The sequence below is a fragment of the Nematostella vectensis genome, chromosome 8 (assembly GCF_932526225.1).
Source record: "Nematostella vectensis chromosome 8, jaNemVect1.1, whole genome shotgun sequence".
Taxonomy (NCBI): Eukaryota; Metazoa; Cnidaria; class Anthozoa; order Actiniaria; family Edwardsiidae; genus Nematostella; species Nematostella vectensis.
Window position 1 is genome coordinate 14825814 of NC_064041.1, and position 21344 is coordinate 14847157.

General features: G+C 38.7%; 4 protein-coding genes across 5 annotated transcripts in view; 3 read left to right on the forward strand and 1 right to left on the reverse strand.

Annotated features, from left to right (window-relative positions):
- LOC5510491 (ATP-binding cassette sub-family A member 2) overlaps positions 1-21344 on the forward strand; it is a 67237-nt gene that overhangs the window by 19811 nt on the left and 26082 nt on the right. For both annotated transcript variants that reach the window (XM_048730950.1, XM_048730951.1), the window contains 4 exons: positions 38-234; positions 457-927; positions 1181-1413; positions 1879-1918. In XM_048730950.1, the coding sequence (XP_048586907.1) occupies positions 38-234; positions 457-927; positions 1181-1413; positions 1879-1918 (941 nt within the window). The remainder of the gene's footprint in view (positions 1-37; positions 235-456; positions 928-1180; positions 1414-1878; positions 1919-21344) is intronic.
- On the reverse strand, positions 11039-13727 carry LOC116617184 (adenosine receptor A2a-like). The gene has a single exon (XM_032379650.2). The coding sequence runs from the start codon at positions 12751-12753 to the stop codon at positions 11809-11811; it is 945 nt and encodes a 314-aa protein (XP_032235541.1). The 5' UTR covers positions 12754-13727; the 3' UTR covers positions 11039-11808.
- Positions 14813-18037, forward strand: LOC116617186 (adenosine receptor A2a-like). Its single transcript, XM_032379652.2, has one exon. It carries the CDS (start codon positions 16745-16747, stop codon positions 17669-17671), a length of 927 nt encoding a protein of 308 aa, XP_032235543.1. The 5' UTR covers positions 14813-16744; the 3' UTR covers positions 17672-18037.
- LOC116617185 (neuropeptide FF receptor 1-like) lies at positions 19278-21136 on the forward strand. Its single transcript, XM_032379651.2, has one exon. The coding sequence runs from the start codon at positions 19892-19894 to the stop codon at positions 20825-20827; it is 936 nt and encodes a 311-aa protein (XP_032235542.1). The 5' UTR covers positions 19278-19891; the 3' UTR covers positions 20828-21136.

Here is a 21344-nt window from a genome sequence, read left to right on the forward strand (position 1 = left end):
AGACTGATAACGCGGTGGTGTATGTTTGCACTTGTAGGTTGGTTGAGGACATTGGTCTGCCAAACAAGCGAAACTGTGCGGTGGAGACCCTGAGTGGTGGCATGAAAAGGAAGCTGTCTGTTGCCATGGCATTCGTGGCAGGCTCCAGAACGGTGATCTTAGATGAGCCCACTGCAGGAGTAGACCCGTACGCCCGCAGAGCAATATGGGATCTCCTCATCAAGTACAAGAAAGGTATATTACATCGCTAAGTCAATTATCCGATAGCTTAAACTAGCTTTCACCTCCGTCTACAATAAAATGCTGAACTACCAATGTTAAGAGGTGCTGGGAAATAGCTAGCTAAAATTTCCATTGTCTTGGGGTCAACTCATTGAGGCTTAGCAAGCTCAATACTATCCGGAGCTGGCGCTGTTCGCACGGGACCTTAGACTGCTTCAATTTCCGTGATTTCAGGCCGAACCATTCTCCTCTCCACACACTTCATGGAAGAAGCCGACATCCTCGGTGATCGCATCGCCATCATCTCAAGCGGCAAGCTCCGATGTGTTGGCTCCCCTCTCTACCTAAAACGACGCTTCGGCGAGGGCTACAACCTCACGCTTGTGAAAAAGAGCATTTCCTCCCCTCATGGGTCTATTGGGAGCTTTAGGAGAAGTACCAGTAGTAACTTGGAGGCAAGCAGGAGGAGCGTGAACTCCCAACAGGGGTATACTGGGGCCAGCTGCCCACCGGGGTCCACTGGGGCCCGACAAGGTTCCATTGGAAGCATTAGTACTGAATGTAATGTTGGCAGTAGTAGGATAAGCATGGATTCCCCTCTGGACTCTCTTGCCAATGAGAGTCGCGTGGAGGTATCAAGTACTGAGACAGAGGCGGACAGAAGAAGCGGTTTTGTTTCGCCGAGGACCAGTGGAACTCTCACAGGTGAATGTTCTCAGCTTTTTTAGCCATTTTTACGAGCCTTGTGCTTTATTAATTTCGGGGTTTGCAAGGCAGAAGAGCTAAAATAGAAACCCCAAAAAATATTATCCATAAAGTTCGTGAATCCGAACGTGATTTTCGTCGGCTGGAATAAACCCTAGGAATTCGAAAAATACTAAAAAAAACTTTCATTAACTTAAGATAGTTTTATTGAAAGTTAATTTTCACCAAGGAAATCTCTGCTATTTTGTTTCAGATGCACTATTTCCTGGTGATCTGCCCACGCAGGAGGAGAAATTAACCAGTTTCATCACCTCCCACATCTCGTCCGCTCAACTAAAGCACAAAACAAACCAGGAGTTCACTTTTATACTCCCCGATAACTCGATCAAGAGGGGAGCATTCAAAAAGCTCTTTGCTGACTTGGAGCAGAATATAGATGTGCTGGGAATTGATAGCTACGGCATTACTCATACTCTCCTCGAGGAAGTAAGCGATGGTGATGGCGATAATGGTGATGAGGACGATAGTGATGGTTGGACAATAGAGATGTTTATGATGCTGATGGTGGTAATACTAATGATGATTATGGTGATGATGGTGGTGACGATGTCGATGGCTATGGCGATGATGATGGCGATGGTGATGGTTGAACAATAGAGATGTCGCTGATGTTGATGATTATGATGATGATGACGACGACGACGGTGACGACGATGATGATGACGACGACGACGACGACGACGACGATGATGATGATGATGGTGGTAGTGGTAGTGGTGGTGAGGGTGGATGACGATGATGATGGTGATGATGATGACGACGACGATTATGATGATGAAAATAACGATTTTATCAATTTGATCCTGGCTATGATAAATAATGTATTCGTAGAAATTAGAAATTTTCATTGGATATCAATTTTAATATTCTTTAATTGATTCATTCTAATAGGTTTTCCTGAAAGTAACAGATGTCTCATTAAACGAGACCGGTAAGTAAATGTTCGCGTTTTGACGCCTCAAGTTTTAACATGGTCTCTTGCTTTTATAAATCAATTATGTTCTTCATACATCATATAACCAAGGTTTTTTCAAAAGTGTAAACACTTTGATACATCAAATAACCCTCGTATGGTTAATTGAGCATACGAGGGTTCTGACTGTTTAAATAAAGCGATTGTTTTTACTTTTTTATTTGTTAGATGATATAGATCGGTGTTCGATTCATTTTATGATCATTCAGTGGGTGGTACCATAAGTATATGCTTTGAACCATATCCGTATGAATAACGCCCTTAATAGTGATTGTCAGCCGAAAATTATTTAGATTGAATTGAAGATTGGAAAGAGGAATTTCTAAATCATCCTCGATCAAAGATATCCATGCTCCAATTTTAGACTTAAGCGGTTTTTGGTGAACAGCAAAAAGAAATTTTCAGCGCATCTAGTTCCTATGTCAGGTAGATGATAAACACCTCACTAGGTTTAGATATCCATATGCAGCTATGCTTATTTTGGCTGTTGATATTTTCGTGTAGTACACTTTCATATCACATTCATCTATCCAATATTTATTCTATATCGCTGTTCCATACGTATGTTACGTAATCAACTTTTAATTACATTATCATTGAGATTTGACAGTTTTTGTCGTCGTCTTGTTACATTAAAAGGAAGCCATTGAATCCGACGAAATGCTAATGCTCGAATTATTAGCGAAATCAATATATTCAGACAGGCGAAAAACAGCTACCTTGTGTTTATTATTTTCCTGTTTCCATCTCACCTACGCACATCACCTGGATGCTTCTACGGCTCGTCATTTTTCTTCCTAAGTTATACCATGGAATTTCACCACCTTTAGCATAATTGTGTTTTTCCCCTTTCGTTCTGATTTCAGGTTTGTTTGTATTTGTGCATTGATAAAGAATAGTTATCAATTATTTCGGGCATAAGCAATTTCGAAAATTGCAATTACTGTCCGTTTTAATTAAAATTGTTGTTATATGAAAGTTGTTAGTTCTAGAAGAACAGATAAGCATGTGATCACCCCTTCGGGCTTCAATCGTCCATACTTATGTTTACAGTTGGGTGAATAGCATATCTATACCGTATGTGTACTATATCACCAGTAAAATGAAACCTAAAAACCTCCATTGTTGGAGTCTCTTTTGAATGGAATTTGACTTCTCTGAATGATCAGTGTTTCTTCAAATGGTTCACAGAGGTTTACTACGCTAAAATATCAATGTGTCCTCAGCCTGCGTAGCAATCGCCAAGGGCTTGGGAAACTAAGGAATAGACCGCTCGCTCCTGGAGGAGAGGATTGAGCGACTCGCCCGTGCGCGCCCCTTGTTTCCTTCTCTTTTCTTTCCCAACCCTTTGGGCTTGCTACGTAGGCTAATGTGTCCTCGAATAACACACGAAGCTGCGGTGTTGGAATCTCTAAAAAAGCATTCTAATTTTACAACGCTAAAAGATCAATGTGTCCCCTTAGGCTCTTCCAATTTGACCTCCCTAAACCAATACTGCAGTGTCTTTAAATAGTCCACGTACTGAAAGGAAAATACCCACAGCGTGAAAAAGGAAAAAAACTCGGCAGGACCATTGTTCGTGAGATGTTACGTAACGATGTATACAATTTGACACTTGACTGGCCATGCGTGCAGTGAGAATAAAAAGAGCTCGGCAGGACCATTGTTCCGGAGATATTACGTAACGATGAAGACGATTTGACACTTGGCCATGTGAACAGTGTTGTTTTTCTTCCGAAAAAATCATAACAAATAGGTGAAAGCCATTCAAATACCGTGGAAAAACCACAGACCGAGTCTTAAGTGAAAAAAAAAATATGGATGCGAATCATATAAATTCGCACCCTATGTTTGATCAAATGTTGTGGCCTCCAACCATCTGTTTGTAGATTCTTCATATGATAATGGATGGAACAAAGCCGGTAAAAATGGAATTATAATTATGAAAACTCAGTTTAATGTGTCCTTTTGAGCTTACGGTAATTTTCGCTTTTGAATGACTTTTATCACTTTAGGTGACATAGAAAGTCGTGAAATTAATAACCCAAAGCTGTCAGCAGAAATGTAATGACAAGTCGTAATGATAAGCAATGTCAGGATTATGGAATAAGTTCGATGCTATTCATTTGTTTGTTAAGAGGCAGGATGCTATACATTATATGCTTTCAAAATGAAGTATAACTCTTTAAGTTGATTTATGTTGACTCTGTAAGCATTTGCCAATTAAGGACAAAATACCGATGTTTTAGTAATTTACGTGTACAAGTTTTATTTCTGCCCAGGGCCATTTGAAACATAATTAATGCGTTCGATCACACACCTTTCTCCGCACATTCCTCGCTAAATGTATTAACGATAAGTGTGGTTAAACGACTGACCATACATCCTTACTCGTACTCTTTTCCTTTTTAACTTGCCGATACCGATTGCTGCAATTTGTATTAGCTACAATCTAGCTCTTCAGTTATTCGACCTAGGATATAACACAAACACCAAGGCGCCTCTTCTCCTGAGTGGTGCATCTGCTATTTAAATGCCGTGCCATAAACGGTTCTTCAGTTTCAGCGAAGTGTTACCGGTGTTGTCGACAAGAGTACAACGAAGCAAAAAGTTGCTCATTCTCGGCTCTTATTAGCTCTTTGCTCTACGCTGCGTATTGCCCTCACGATTCATTCAAGTTGACACTAAACTCGATGCAGACCATACCTCAATGAAGACATCCTAACTTGTTCTGTATTGGCTTATTCGCTAACCGTATGAATGTGATACGATTGAAGAGTATCTACAAACTAGACAGTTAATTCTTATCTCAACGACTTAATTCTTGTTTTTTGTTGAGGTTCGCCCTGCTGGCTCGGGTCGTGTCAGTGAAGATCGTCGATATATCCTGAACTAAGATTATCGCAAAAAAAGTTCTTCAGTTGAGGCATAGATCCAATCAATAGACGAGCTAATGCACTCTTGTTTCTTCATTGGTTTACTTTTGAGATAATCATATCGGCTAGAAACTGTCACTACGAACGAAAAGAGCTGTTACGGCACCAATATTCTATGTCCAAACATTTTATTTCTGCTGACATTTGTTATCTTCACTCAAAACTACTTTCTCTTCTCACCCAGGCCTTTATCAAGCGTGGAACAGCTCCTCCCTTCAACATTTCGTCCTGTGGGAGGGACTAAGCTATTCTCAATAGCGATTGGTGCAAATCGGAACTGACTTGTTTTTAAATATTTTAACTACACAATCAACCCGAGGTTTTTTCTCATTAGAAAACCACCAAACATCGACGCCATTTCCACGTAAAGTCGACAAACACCGGTGTATTCTTCTCACGACGGTATTAATGACATTTTGCCTGCCTCGCAAATATTCAAAATTTTAGTCTCTATAGAGCGTACTACGCTTCCTCCTAAGAACAGGCTGATTGTCACTGACTCTGTGTAAAGTGCAAACAGACACGTCTTCTTTCTTTGATTATAATTTTGATCATCTCTTTTGAAGGACATCTGTGCGAAAACCATCTGCTCTTATCCTGCAGACACTCGAAATTTACCCGGGAAAGAGAACTCAAGAAGGATATTTTTTATTCTTTAACTTTATTATCTGTGCTTCGACTACTGTGCTATTAGGCAGCAAATCAATACTTGTATTCAACTTGAGCCTGCGACACGTCAAGGCGACGTCTCCATCCACGACTGATTTGATTGACCCAACGTATTCAAGGGAGTTTTCTTGCTCTTCAGTGTTCTGCTACTTGAAGATAACTAGAAGTAGACCCAGTAGATCCTTGCATCGCTGTAAATGATTTGGTGAATCAGTGCTTCCAGTACTAAGATGAGAAGTCAAAATATCACGAGTGAAGAAGATCAAGTGTACGTGCATGGGGCGTACTGGTTTGCCCTGACTCTCGTTCTCGTTTTACCTAACCTCATCGGCAACACGCTGGTCTGTTTGACTATTATCAAGACCAAGTCGCTACATAACTTCTGCAATTTCTTGCTGGTGAACTTAGCCATTTCCGACATGGCTCTTGGGTTGCTTGAACTCGTTAAGGTGTTCCTTTATCATTTTCTCCGCATTTATTTCGGAGCCTTGAAAGTTGCAAGCTATCCTTTCATTGAAGTGTCCATTTTTACTGTGACTGCGTTATCGTGCGAGCGATATACAGCGATTGTCAAACCTTTTAAACTACATGGATCGTCCACATCAAAGAAACTTAAGGTCATTATTCCAACGTTGTGGATTCTCGGGTGTTCATTTAATATCCCATCATTTGTAATGTTTTCTGAGTCCGAATCCGCATACTTTAACGTAAAGCGGAACGAAAACACGCTGGCTATCGTAGATGGGCTCGTTCATTTTTTAACTTGCTATACTCTTCCCTCCTTAGTGATGTGGTACACATTGTATCAAATTTGTTACACCCTTAAACACCGAAATACGAAAGTTATCCCCAAATCGCAACAGTTTGCTCTAAAGGTACAGCAAAAGGTCGTTAAACTTCTTGCATTTGTTATTTTATTCCACAATATTTGCTTTCTGCCCTTCTCTGTCGTTTCCCTACTGTCCACACTATTCTGGAAAATAGGCGATGTCGAGCTGTACATTGTTTATTACATCCAGTTCATCAGCCCGCTTCTTAATCCCATAATGTACTGGCTACATAGTAGAAGATTTCGCGAAGCTTTATGGAAAATTTTGACCCGCCATCCTAAACGTAAAGACAAATAGTGGTAGACGAAATAGACATATTGACAAAGGACAGCTGCAAGTTTATAAACTGGAAAGATAGACAACAATAGAGATCTCTTCACCCTTCAGGGGGGCCATCAACTGTCTAACCGTATCTTGAAATAACATCAAATTTGGCAATCATCTGATTGGGTGGCATTCGGTTGTCATTTATGCTACCCCTAGGCATGGCGTTAGATTAGAATCTTCTTCACATAGGGACAACGTCACTACCTTATTACACTAAAATTTAGCGATTTTCCTATTTTCGTAAAAAACAGATCACTTTATTTTCGCGATTTTGGGATAATAAAATCAAGCAATACAATGTGCCGTAATCATCAAAAAAGTCCAGCTCAACCCCTTACCGTACTCAGTTACTATATATACATTAGATGACTAAATAAAAAAGGTACGTGTGTACCTCAAAACTCTATATGCAAAGAAGATATTGTTCAATAATGATATATTGCTTCTTTAATTGACATTAAAAACATCTAGAGTGGTAACATTGTCTTTAATTTACAATTTCATTAAATCTTAACATATCTTTGTCAGACATGTGGCTAGGGCTGTTTCAGGGGTCATTTCTTGTTGAAAGATATCAAATATTATATATTTTTTATTATGATTTTTATTACTGCGCATTCTTCCATCCTGTAAATATATACTTTTATACCTATGAGAATGTCATGATTTCATCTATTTCTGTGTGTGGTGTAGAGTGGGGGGTTGTTAGATTTGCTGTTTTATCTATGAAGGGAGGGGAGGGGTGCAGTCATAGATGCTTATGAAAAAAGGATAATTTTTTAGATTTGCTGTTTTATCTATGAGGAGAGGGGAGGGGTGCTGTCATAGATTTGCTGTTTTATCTATGAGGGGAGGGGAGGGGTGCTGTCATAGATTTGCTGTTATATCTATGAGGGGGGGGGGGGGGGAGCGCGTGATCCTGCACCTCTAGCTTCGCGCAAGAAGCAGGTCAACGGATCAGGGCTAGACGTAACTGAATAAATCAAATAGTTGTTTAATTTAAATAAATTTAAATACCGTCTTGACAAATACGTGTTCTTTGCTAATAAATCTTCATTTCATTTAATATATTAATATTAATACTCGAGAAGTATCTAGTAGTCAAAGTTGAGTTAAATTTCAGTTAAGTTTATTTTTGTATCATTCCCTAGGGCAAAATCTAAGCTTTAAATACATTGTTTACTCTGTGTTGTTTCGCCTTGTGTGAAAATAATTATAAGTGCTCTGCTGTACGTATTTGCTTTTCTGCGGTATATCGTTGTTTGCGTTTTTGGCGGAAATGGGGTTTTAAATGATGTAGGGATTTTCGGTACATAAACAGCATTGTTCAAATATTTTGCTGAAGAATTTTGATAATCTTGGGCTACTAACAGCTCAATGAGCTTTCTTAAAATTCTCGTGCGTTTTATTTGAAACTACTGCTTTTTTTACTATGCTATGTCAAGGGACCATGATATAAAAGAACGAATCCCCGTGGCCTATGATGTAGTCCATGAAAGCTATTTTTAGATTTCGCGAGCTTGTCAATCATAGCATCCATATATGGTTCGTCGCGCCATATTTGGTTATGGGCACCACGAGCTAGTACAATTTCACAAAAAAAAATTTCCCTCGTCTGCACTTCTTTCTTCGTTCGCTACCTGTTGTTATCCTTTTAGCTGCTCTTCAAGGCTCATGATCACAATGCTACTCATAGGGTGGTGTCTTTGTATCTGTTAAGTTTTCTAATGTTCAGTTATCTAAATGATATATAAATAATTGAACGGGGAGACGGTGAATTTGGAGTTCATTTAAGACGCATCGTGGGACTCCTAAAAAGTTATTTTTCTATGCAATTCGGTGAGATAGAATACCTAGGCATTCTCAGAGTCTAAGTTATGTATTTTAATACAAGGAGGCCTTTATTTTTCTTTGATTTACAACATTTTTAGATGAATGAGCTTCAATTCTTCACGCAAATGTTCAGAAATCATGTCACTCAAGAAACCCTTGTTACTGGAATAAGATTTACCTCATTATAAAGACTTGAAATCTTTTATTTGTGAATTACCTGTCTTAATAACCACAATATCGGTGTGAATATAATGGTATTAAGTTCTGGATGTATCTTTTCATTAAAAGGGAATTGGAAGAGAATTGTGTGTTGTAAACACAGATTTCTGATTAATAGTTGTTTTACATTGCGAATCAGCTGTGAAAACGTTTACTGGGAAATTGTTCCCCACGCCTAAAATCACGCACTTTATGCATTTTAATGTCTTTAATGTCCGAGAAACGGTTGATTGAATCCAGCGTACTATCTGGAAAATCATTTTCACAGCGTTCCTAAAAAAGGAAGGTGTTTTCGGTCAAAAAGATTACCATAACAGCCTTTGCCGGTTCACATCGCTTAAGATGTTATCGCGCGTAAGACTCATGTTGCTAGGAAGCGTGAGCGCTGACCAATCAGAGGCCTATCTTAAAATAACTGCTTGTTCTAAAAATAGCTTTCACGGACGTCATCATTGGAACATACCCTAATACGGGGGATTCGTTCTCTTACATCATGGTCTCTTGGCTATGTTTAATCCTGTTTTTTTCTGTCCTTTTCTCTGAATTTTATCGCTTCACCGCAATGATAGTTATAATTTAAAATTTATCAAGTTTTTTGGTCAAACGAATCGAGATTCCTATGCGCAGAATGGTATTTGACTAGTTGCTGTTTAAGTTTGAAAAATAATTACAGTATTTTCGGTACTTTTAACTTGGGTTACGTTTCTACCTCTCTGTTTGTTTTCTAGGGGTTGGGGGAGGGGTTAAAGAGGCCAATTGTTATGCTCACCACCACCCCACCCCCTCTATCCCAAGAAAGAGATTAAGAGGGAAATACAAGTTCGGCAACCCATTGCTCCCTGTCTCTTCCTACAGCGCCCTCAGCGCTAAAATTCTTATTTCGTTGGTCTAAGCTGTCTTAGGAAGCAACACAGCGGTTTGTATTCCCACATGTCTTTGCAATATTTTGTCGGATCATCGTTAGGTTTCAATTCATCCAACTAGAAATTAATTTCCTTGGACCGTGGTGAAGTATCGAGCAAAAACTTGACCGGTGGTTTGGGGAATCTATCGGCCGCATCCATTGGTGAAACCGCAATGCTTATAATTTTTGCACAGGGGTCGTAGTGATTTTAGGTTCAGCAAGAATTGCGTTGCCTCTCTTGTCCTTCTTGCTTTTTTGCGATCTTGTTTCATGGATAATCTGGGAAATATATCAGATGCAAAGGAGTGCTGCAATTATTTAGCAAAAGATGGCAATATTCTAAACTATTATTTTATTTATTTATAAGGCTTCTACCACTACAACACATAGGAATAGCGGTAAGGTTGAAATAGCGGTAAGGTTGAAATAGCGGTAAGATTGAAATAGCGGTAAGATTGAAATAGCGGTAAGGTTGAAATAGCGGTAAGGTTGAAATAGCGGTAAGGTTGAAATAGCGGTAAGGTTGACACAACAAAGCACGGCTCCAAGTGTAACCCTTTACAATAAAAGAAAAAAGTGGACATAACGACAACAACAAATGAAGGAAAACATGAAGAAAACGCAATACCTACTCTAAATGGCTAATAGCAATACGTACTCTAAATCGCTGATAGCAATAAGATGGTTGCGAAAGAATACTCCTAGCGCGGCAGCACTTAGGACAATCAGATTCCCACGTAAGTGCATTTTCGGCATTGAAAGTAGGTTGGAGGGCCTGGCTATATCTGACTGTTAGTTTTTTTTATTTCTAAGGTGTTTTTATTATGTTATCGAAAGATGAAGGTCCACAGTGCTGAGACACGGATACGGAATAATTAGTATGTATTTTGGAGTATTCTAGTTGCCCCTTAATAAATAGTTTTAATTGAATTTCTCAGGGAGCCATTTTTACGATTATTTTTAGAACTCAAAAGCACACATTATAATGTAGACCTTTCACTTAGAAATACTTAAAGTTAGAGTTAATTTAATTGAATAAACCAGGAAGCTATTTTTTAACGGATTATACTTCATTGTAACAATGTTGTCCTTTCAGTTGGAAGACTTCAAGCCAAAAATGTAGGACTTCCTCATTAGATTATTTTCATTTATTTTCTCACATTTCGTAATACCACCGCACCACAGCCCTTTTAACACTTTTAAAATAAAGTAATTCATTGCATTTTAGGGATTTTCATTCATTAGGATAATACCTTGTATTTACATTATATTGTTAAAAGCAATTTTGGCTCGAGATTATCTTCACCTGCTTTTTCTTGTCACTTCTACTCCATTCGTTTTGTCTCCTTCTTCCTTTTTAGACAAACAGCGATAATGAAGTTATTAATAGTCTTGTATTTACAATGTCTTCCCGTCACACTGCAAACAAACCTTCGTCTATTATAGAAACATAATGTAATTTTACATTCACAATTTGAATCGTCCTAAAGGCTTGTATCGAACCCAAAGGTTACATACCTTTCATACACAATGGAGTTGTTCTTTTTACTGAGAGTATTAGCCATTTTTGGAAATATGTGCAAAGCGTTTGACTAATTTTCATTTGTAATGAATCACTTATATGTGAGTCAGAATTCCCCTCAGAACACGGTTTGCCCCATGTTTGAAACTACAAGATAATATATCGAATAAGCAAAAAGGTGACACGGGGGAAACTCGATGTAATAATATTCTAGGCATATCGAACAAATACAAAAAAAAAAAAAAAAAAAAAAAATAGTCGTGTTCGTGAACCAGAAGAATGAATACAATACACCAAAAACTGGAATTTGACTCTGCCAAATTTTCGTCGTAAATAAGACTTCTTAAGGTCTGCCCTGAAGTCGAATCCCAGTTTTTTGTGTATTCTAGGCATATCGATATATATTCATAGGTCTCGATAACAGTAGAATGTATGGAAAATTATTACTCTGCCATGAGGTTCTCAAGAGATTTGATCCCCTTGTTACCCCCTCTTGTAGGAATAAAAAAAAAGCAACATTTACACGGCATCATCCATTTCCCACTTAACAACTAATATACCCACAAAAAGCAGATTTCTTAGGAATATAACTTCTGACCGTTGTGTATTTACAATTTGAAAATACTCTTGAAAGCAATACGGAAGTCCTTGTATCTTATGCAATAGATAATGGGATTGAGAGCAGAGTTAGTGAATGCGAACGGGAGAGTCAGTAGCCATAACTGCTCCGTTAGCTCTGCCGTGCAATGATCGATTTCCGATTGCACAAAGTGTATCACCCCTATAACAAGATTGGGAAGCCAGCAGGCGAGAAAGACACCGATGATGATGGCGATGGACACAGAAGCCTTCTTGTTCCTTAGAACTTCACGCCTTGAGCTCTCACTATCGGACGACTTTGTAACGCTCACAGCAGAAGACGCTACCCTTGCATTCATCTGCCGACGAAATTGGCTAGCAGCAACCTTAAAGATTCTATGGTACATGTAGATAATGAGCATAAACGGTATGACAAAAGCGACCAGGACCACGAACAGGTAGAACTTAGGACGGGTCTCGTATCCTGTCAGCGCGAAGCTTACCGCCGCGAGAACGAATGATGCGACCCAAACTATTGCAATGGCAGCAAAACACTTAGCATTTGATACCCAGACTGAATAACGCATCGGTGCAATGATAGACTTAAAGCGGTCATAAGTCACAAGGATAAGGCTGAAGGCAGAAGCCATCAGGGTCTGTAGTGCTAAGAAGTCCAGGAACATCTCAAATGTGTGGTTAGTGAGCAGGAGAGGCCATGTTAGGGATGCGACGCTATACAGTGGTACAATGACCATCCCCACGGCAGCATCAACCACCGCCAGCGAGCCAAGGAGATACATGGGGATTTTTTGGAGATTTGCGCTCTTGTAGATGGCCAGGAGAACGAAGCTGTTTCCCAACACCGCCATAACACCTATAAAAATCGTCACGCCTGTAGTAGCTCTTAAACTCTCTTGGCTGATAATATACTTTTCGTCCCACTCGCACAATGGCGCGCTTGGTGTTGTACTCATATTAGGATGACTCCCTTAGCACCTGTGATAGCAGTTCTTATTAAAGTATTTTAATTCTTTGGGTTTTGATATCTATTGTCCAAACGTTGCCTGGTCTTGCCTGGTCTTGAAGGATGTGCCAAATAGGGAAAGTGTGTCAAGAATATTTTTTCAATGTCAGCGACTTTCCTGGTCAACTCAAACGTTATCCATTCGAAAAATCTTACTTCGGTGTGCTTTCGCTTACTACCAAGCAAGCTTTGCAAGCTCGCAGTATTCAAGCAATCGTTTTTATGTCTGTTTCTTCAGAGCAAGTCATCATAGCCAGATAACCCCATCATACTCAGATAGATGTAGAGTGTGAGCGAGTGGTTCGTTGTGTCAGGGTTGCTTGTAAATTGCTTAAATTAGCAATGTCAACAAGGTCAACGATTCGCTAGACCAGCCGCTCGTATTAGCCGCACTGTGCTGATCGTGAAGCCGGTAGCTGCTATTGTCAACCCTTCTCAACATGTTCGTTTCCTGCATCCTTATTTAAAACAGGCCGCAGTGCTTCATGGGTTATAATGATGATATTTAAATACCAGCTTTCTTATCAAAACTAAGTTTTAAATAATTGGTTTTAAATTTTGCTAAGTGCAGCGTGAGTTACAACCTTGAAGTTGAAAATCGGTTAATATTAACTATTTAGTTTTTGACGACGAGGAACAATTCTACATTTTACATTCTAATTTTAGAATTGTTGAGCAAGTTCCATCAAGACGGTGTTGAGACAGCTGCATATAATTGTTGATCAAATTTTATCCGCTAAGATGTTATTTAGACGGGACCACCTTTTTAACATTTCCGATAATTTTAGAATGCAAATAGCGAGCTCGCATATTGATATATGTAGACCATCTTTTTAAGATTTTTTTGACCGCAAGAATTTCAGAATGTAAATTCCGATCTCGCATATTCGGAGATATCAATATAAAATTAAATTAAACACTTGCATAGCACCATAGCAGTAAACATTAATGAAACATTCAATGGCAAATTACGGCATTATCTCCCCTTTATTTTCTTCGAAAACAATATCGAAATTAATTAAAATAAGAAGTTTGTGGATCTCCTAAACAAAGTTCGATCTAAAATTCTGGTCAGCGAAAAAGAAATAAAAAGTTGGGGGTTGCCGTCATAACCTTCCATTTCCGTGGGGGTTGCTGCTCACTCACTTTTAAAAACTTGTCCTTCACCAGCTTATGTGTTTTTTTTTTATATTAACAATCCATGCTAATTTTTAAGGCGGCTTCGACACAAAGACTCCCGTGTGATCTGTCGTGGAGACACGCTCATCGGGAGGACGCAAATGGAAAATGTGTCTTATATTATTTCACGATAGGATCTTTGGAACATACTAGGGGGAAATGCTGAGAATAAGCCTTCAGAATGGGAAAGGTAGCACGCATAGTATCATATGCAAAGCTCGGGTAAACTGTTAACCTACCGGGATAGCATAAATGTATGCTTTAAACAACTTTTGAATGAATTACATCGAAAGCTTTCGATCTGACAGAGGGTAAAATAAACCAGCAATAAATCAGGATCACGTGGACACCAGCGAGATAGACGGATAGTCAAGTGGATTATGGGCTCTTTGATATAATCGATCTCCAGGAATCGATAAATTTGGGATTTTTTTCTGTTTTGGAAATCTAAAACTTTTTCTGTTATTCTTTGTTTTGGATTTTAATCGAGATGACTTGTGCTGTTATTTTATTGACGATATGAAAATATATGAAGATAGTTAGAAGATATGAAGTTGATTGAAATTAGAAAAAATATTAGCATCTTATTTAACCCCAAAGTTAAATTGAAAAAAAGAACGTTTAAAGCTGCATGCGGCAAGTGCAGTTTCAGTTTTTTTTAGTTTAGAAGTGTGAGACTTGCTGAAGACTTGTTGAAGACTTCTGAATTCGTAATATAGGTGGTATTAGCCCCTCCACCTTGCTGAAGACTTCTGAAGTCGTAATACAGGTGGTATTAGCCCCCCCACCTTGTTGAAGACTTCTGAATTCGTAATATAGGTGGTATTAGCCCCTCCACCTTGTTGAAGACTTCTGAAGTCGTAATATAGGTGGTATTAGCCCCTCCACCTTGCTGAAGACTTCTGAAGTCGTAATACAGGTGGTATTAGCCCCTCCACCTTGCTGAAGACTTCTGAAGTCGTAATACAGGTGGTATTAGCCCCTCCACCTTGCTGAAGACTTCTGAATTCGTAATACAGGTGGTATTAGCCCCTCCACCTTGCTGAAGACTTCTGAATTCGTAATACAGGTGGTATTTGCCCCTCCACCTTGCTGAAGACTTCTGAATTCGTAATACAGGTGGTATTGAGCAAACCTGGTTGCCCCGTCACTTAATTGATAGGTAACTCCATTCTTTTGACTTCATCGTAGAATCAAGCAAAATAAAATAAGCGGTTATCAGTATAGAGTGGGAACAAACTGGTTGTTAGGTTTCTTTGTATTTTCAGACTTCAGACAATTAAAGCTAACTGAGTTACATTATAGAAAAGTATATGTGTTTGATGAAGTCACGCGTGTTCTTGCAACCGTTCTACAACAGTCAGAACATAATATTGACAATATTGGGGGAGTACGATAAAGAACGATTAAGAAGAGAGGTGGGGGACACAGCCACGCCTCTACTGGTCATTTCCTTATAGTTTTTGATAATAGCCCCACCCACTGGTACTGTTCTGACAGAAGAAAAATTAACTCTCGTGTTTCGCTCCTACTGAAAATAAAACATCAGTCACGGCCCAGCATGACGTGCGGAATAAGAATATAATCCGGTACCTCCCACCACGTGACGAGTTACACTTTTATCCCCTCTTTTTCTCTAATATTTCGTCAAGCACGGTCTCTTTTAACAGCCTTTAGCAATGACGACACCAACGAGTACGACAAAGGCAGAAATTGAGAAAATCAAAATGGGCACGTGAAAAAGCCTTATTCATTTCTAAACGAGCGTTATTCATCTCTAAACGACGTAAAAAAAAAAACAGTTCTATCTAGGACGCGGGGGCGTTTATCATCTGTAATCGCATAAGTAGAAAAATGTCCCTGGCTCGTTTTTGTTTCTTTGCGCTTATGAACCCTCGTTATCCTTATTGGAATAGTTTAGAATTGAGTTTTTGTCTTCAAAGCACTTATTTTAATGTCGCGTCTTTCTAGCTACCGCTGTTACCTCTGCTATAGCACTCTAATGGGAAGTTTATAGTTGCTATAAAAAGGACATTTCTTTTGCAATTACGCTTCTTGTGTTCATTATTCAGAATGTGATTACACAAACATTGGCTTTACACAGTTTGAATGAAGTGATTAGAAGATTTCGATATTGGTAAGCTATTATCTAAGCAGGTTAATGGTCTAGCATCTTTATCCGCAGAGATGACCGAAAAGCTAGGGACAATTCAGATCTTATTGGGTGTTGATTTGAAGATTTTTTGATTTATTATTTTTCTTTTGAGATATGTAAGTGAAAATAAAACCCGGTGGTTTGTCGAAGGGAAGGGAAGGTATTTGCTTGGCAACTTAGTTTATATTTGAGAGCTGTCAGTTTCTATGTTAATAATTTGAGCAGATGATAAAGTGCGATTGGAGGACTCGTCCCCTGATCGCGATAAGCATAAGTACTAATGCTTCCAGGGAAATGGATTAAAAACGAATCATCTCTCAATTTGTAAACATCTGCTTCAGGTCTTTATTAAATGGCGAATGACATTTGAACAGCAAAATGTTCACATTCATGTGATGCTGGATCTACATATTTACACTAACGTATAGCACTCTAGGCGGATCAGCTGAAACACCATCTACAGTTCAATGTACGATTGTATCAAATCATCTTGACGGTTTTTTTCCTTCGCAAACGTAGATGACGCCTTCGCGACTTTCGGTTCCAGAGTAAAAAGTAAATAGTAAATTACAAAAGACAAACAGAAAACATCCGACAAGGCACTGAGATGACAAGGCACAATACGACGAATCAAGACGAAGAAGCTCATGACTACGGCGCAACTTGGTTCGTCCTGACACTCGCTCTCGTTCTCCCAAATCTTATCGGTAACACTCTAGTATGCCTCACCATCGCCAAGACAAACTCCCTACACAACTTCTGCAATTTCCTGCTGATAAACCTGGCCATCTCGGACATGTGTCTTGGATTTCTTGAACTTCTCAAGGTCGTTCTTCTCCGTTACCTAAACATTTACCTGGGAGCATTGAAAGTCGCGAGCTATCCCTTCATTGAAGTGTCTATTTTTACTGTGACTGCGATATCGTGCGAGCGATACACAGCGATTGTCAAACCTTTTAAACTACATGGATCGTCAGCATCAAAGAAACTGAGAATCGTCATTCCACTATTGTGGTTTCTGGGATTTGTCCTCAACATTCCGGCATTCGTAATGTTTTCTAAGGCCGAGTCAGCATATTTTGACATCTTGCAGCGAAATCAGAGCGCTTCTTTTATCGATGGAATCATCCATTTTCTGGCGTGTTATTTTCTCCCATCGCTAATCATGTGGTATACGCTGCTTAGAATATTTCTAACCTTGCAGAACAGAAAAACAAAAGTTCTGCCTCAATCCCAACGGTTTGCTTTGAAAGTTCAGCAAAAGGTAGTTAAACTATTGGGTCTTGTAATATTGGCGCATAACATTTGCTTTTTGCCCTTCTCAGTTGTTTCTCTACTCTCGTCGATTATTGGCACAGTTGGTAATCTAAAATTGTACATTGTCTACTATATTCAGTTTGCTAGTCCGGTTTTGAATCCGTTGATTTATTGGGCGCACAGTAACAAATTTCGCGATGCATTTGTGGTGATCGTAACAAGCCAGAAGAGAAAGCAATCGCATAGTGCTCGGGTTTCTCGTACTTTTAAGGCATAATATTTCTGTTGTACTATTAGTAAGATTTCAAAGGAAAAAAATTCACTACCACCAAGGAAATGTGTTTTTTTAAAATTGAATTTAGCAGAATAAGTGGGTTACTTCTTGATATACTTTGCGTTGTTGTTGTTTTTTTCGGAAACAGCTGCGTTTGCCGCCACGGACCTTAAATGGACGGTGCTTTAATCCCTCTATGGACGGTGAGATTAATCCCTCTAAATAATTAAAGGTAAATTCTATTCACGGTTGGTGAGAGCGTACTGTAGTTTTTTACGAAGATTTTTGTATCAGTAGAACGAGGGAGTGGAGTCTTTGAGTGATTTTTCTGAACTATCAATTCTGGTGAATAAATACCGTACACGCGAACTTACTTCGAAGTATTACTCTTATCTCTTAGGAAACACCAAAACATGTGCCTGTGCTAGTGTAAACACAGCATAAAAAGGAAACCATAGTGCCTGCATGTACACTCGACCAAACAACTCTCTTTTGCTAGGTGCGAACTTACTCGTGAAGACACGATAACTTGCTTAGCGGAATCGCTTTCTCGGGAACACTGCATTTTGAATGTATTGACTTTTAAGAAAGCAGACCTTTAGAGTGAATTACGTTGCTTTCTAATTAATACGGGGATTTGCAACATACTCCCATATTCGTAACTTAATTTTGTTATAATTTTATTTTAAGCGTGTCAAACGTGAAAATTTTTGAGCACGATACTTGAAAACTTTTGTTTATCAAGTGCGCTAAAATAATTCACCGGATCTGCTTAACATGAAAACAAAGAGTGAAGTAGCTTACTAATGTTCTTAGATTATGGCTCATTTTGAGAGAAGTCTTTGCTTAAGCTAGAGGGCTTTTTTTGTTTAGCTGTTCATTTTCTAGCTTTTTTTGACCCAACATTAAAGGTTTTTTTCTTTCTTCCCCAACCTCTCCCTCTGTGCATTTAAGAAAATAAATAATAATATTAAAAGTTTCCTCCTTTTGTGCGTTTTTTTAGGTTGTTTATTTTGCAGTCCTTCGCAAAAATCGGCGCTTGGTATAGCTACTCAGGTTCTTTCCGTGCTAGATTTGACCAACAGATAACTTCTCACTTCTCACCACTATCCGGCTCACTTGTCTCACTGGGAGACTTTGTGTTGCGTAATATATCTATAGCCTTGGTTAGAGATTTTTATTTTCTAAGCAGATCCCTCGTTAAATATCAGAATGTTCCGTCCCTTACTGTTAAATTCTCTAAGCGCCATTCTTCAAATAAGCTGAAAATACGGCTTTTTTTTATTGATATCTCAAGCGACATAGCAAGAACAAGCGGCCATAGGGTCAAACATATGTAATACAGATTACATGTAAATAATGACATCTCATTGGCCGCGCTGCATGTGTATTTTCTGTTTTGCTAATGAGTATTATTAAATGAGCCGTATTTTTCTTATATTATTGTTTTTTTCTGTTTTTACTGTACTAGTTCTTTATTGTTTTCTTCCCGCTCATTTCGAGAGCACGAAAAGATCTTATTTCCGTTACACATTTTTTTTTTTTTTTATTTTTTAATGAACATAGTGCTGGGTTTTTTTAGTTGTTATTTTAGATTGAGTTTGAACTAAAAAAATTATAAGGCGGTGTATTGTTTTTGTCGCTTGGGAAAATATTATTGGACTTTATTTACTTATCAAATGAAGAGACTACTGTTTATTTTAGATTGAGTTAAGGAAGTAAATTAGTCTACTTCAAATTTAACATATGGAAATAATGTCTTTACTGCGATTTTATATATTCAATAAATTCCAACTGTTAAACCGCTTTCTGGCTTTCGTCAAGAATCATATTTGGTGCTTTTCGATTGGTAAGTGATTCAGTGCTGGCCAATGAAAACGCTTCGCAAAGATTTTGAATGACGGGAGCCATGAAGACGATATAGATATTGGAAATCGTCGGCCAAACTTCGCAGAATTTTGAAAACTGTAGTTATGAATACGCTGTTCTTATCACAAGCATACACCGACTGGGACAACGGAAGGCATTATAAGCAAACAGCCATTATACCTTCATCCCAGTAGACAGACGTGATAGCAAAACGCCATCGTCTATGCTTTGAAGCCAACATATTATACTCTACAGTTCATCGAGAACAACGGTTAGTGCGTCCCCAGTTCTGTTCCGACAAAGGGCTAACTCCGACTGAGGCGTAACGTATTGGTTTATTATCGCTGTCTTCAAATGGATATAACATGGAGCCAAAATTGTACCAACTTCAAAGAGTCCAATTGTACAAATTTAAGTGGAGACTCAGTTCATTGCAGTTATATATGGCTTGGCGTTAACCTTGCACTCGTTCTCCCTAACTTCATCGGCAACACGCTAGTATGTCTTACCATCATCAAGACCAAACCACTGCACAACTTCTGTAACTTTTTGCTTGTGAATCTAGCCATCTCGGACATGGTACTCGGAGTATTAGATTTGTTGAGTGTTGTTCTCGCCCTTCTTAGTGATAACACATCCTCCATGAATGTCAGACTTGTCGCCTTTTGTGTAGTCGAGGTCTCCATTTTTACTGTGACTGCGATCTCGTTTGAACGGTACACGGCGATAGTGAAGCCATTCCAGAGACTCGGTGCGGCCAACGTAGGGAGACTAAAGATCGTTATTCCTGTTTTATGGATTCTGGGAATCGTTTTTAATATCCCTTCTTTCATCCTGTTTCTTGATTCAACACTTGACGATCATACAGCGATCGATTCTCACCTGGACAAGAACCTAGCGTCGGCAAAGGTTGACGGTGTTGTGCACTTCTTGGTGTGTTACGTCGTCCCATCGCTTGTCATGTGGGTCACCTATTTCAAGATTGTTCAAGCTTTACAAAGGCGAAGTAGAGTAGTTGGCACGAATTCTAGTTCATCTGCTTTGAAAGCTCAGAAAAAGGTCGCTAGACTCCTTGGACTTGTTATCTTATCGCACAATATTTTCTTCTTGCCGTTTTCTGTTACTTCTGTCTTAGTCATGGTTTTTGGCCTGCCTAACATGTCTTTATTTCTTGACGTGTTTTACTACCTACAATTTCTAAGCCCGATTGCGAATCCTTTTATCTACTGGGTTCATAGTCAAAAATTTCGCAATTCCTTCCGCGATATCATAGGACCATATTCAAAGTGAAAGCGAGAAGCTAAACAAATTGTAGTTTCCTCAGTTATAACATAGTTCAATGTCCGTATTATTTTCCCTTTTTGTTGGTATTAAATTTGTGTTCGTTACTCGGGTACTGAAGCTTAATTTACTCTTTTAAACCATTTAATAATGTAATGTATTAACTTGGAAACCTTGGTTTAATAAAAAAAAACGACAACAAATAGATATGAGAATGTAGTATAGAAGCCATCGAGTAACAAAATTAATGCAATTTGAACGTTATTATAATTGACATGTTCTTATTAGTGGACCGTTAATAAAATTCATATATGGTGTTGTCCCCTTCATGCTGTTCTAGAAAAGTGTTTGCCTCTAAATTTTTTGTTTTCTTATTAAAAGTTCTCTGTTGATATAAGACCTTTTTCACCTGTTTTCTTAATATTATTTCTTAATTAAAAATCCATATAAGAAAGGAACCGTCTCTTTGTGATGCTTATGAAAGTACAAAAAATTACATGCATACAAGCACATCCTGCTGGATAAA

Coding starts and splice junctions, on each gene's coding strand:
- LOC116617186 (XM_032379652.2), top strand. CDS start 16,745: ATGACAAGGCACAATACGACGAATCAAGACGAAGAAGCTCATGACTAC.
- LOC116617184 (XM_032379650.2), bottom strand. CDS start 12,753: ATGAGTACAACACCAAGCGCGCCATTGTGCGAGTGGGACGAAAAGTAT.
- LOC116617185 (XM_032379651.2), top strand. CDS start 19,892: ATGGATATAACATGGAGCCAAAATTGTACCAACTTCAAAGAGTCCAAT.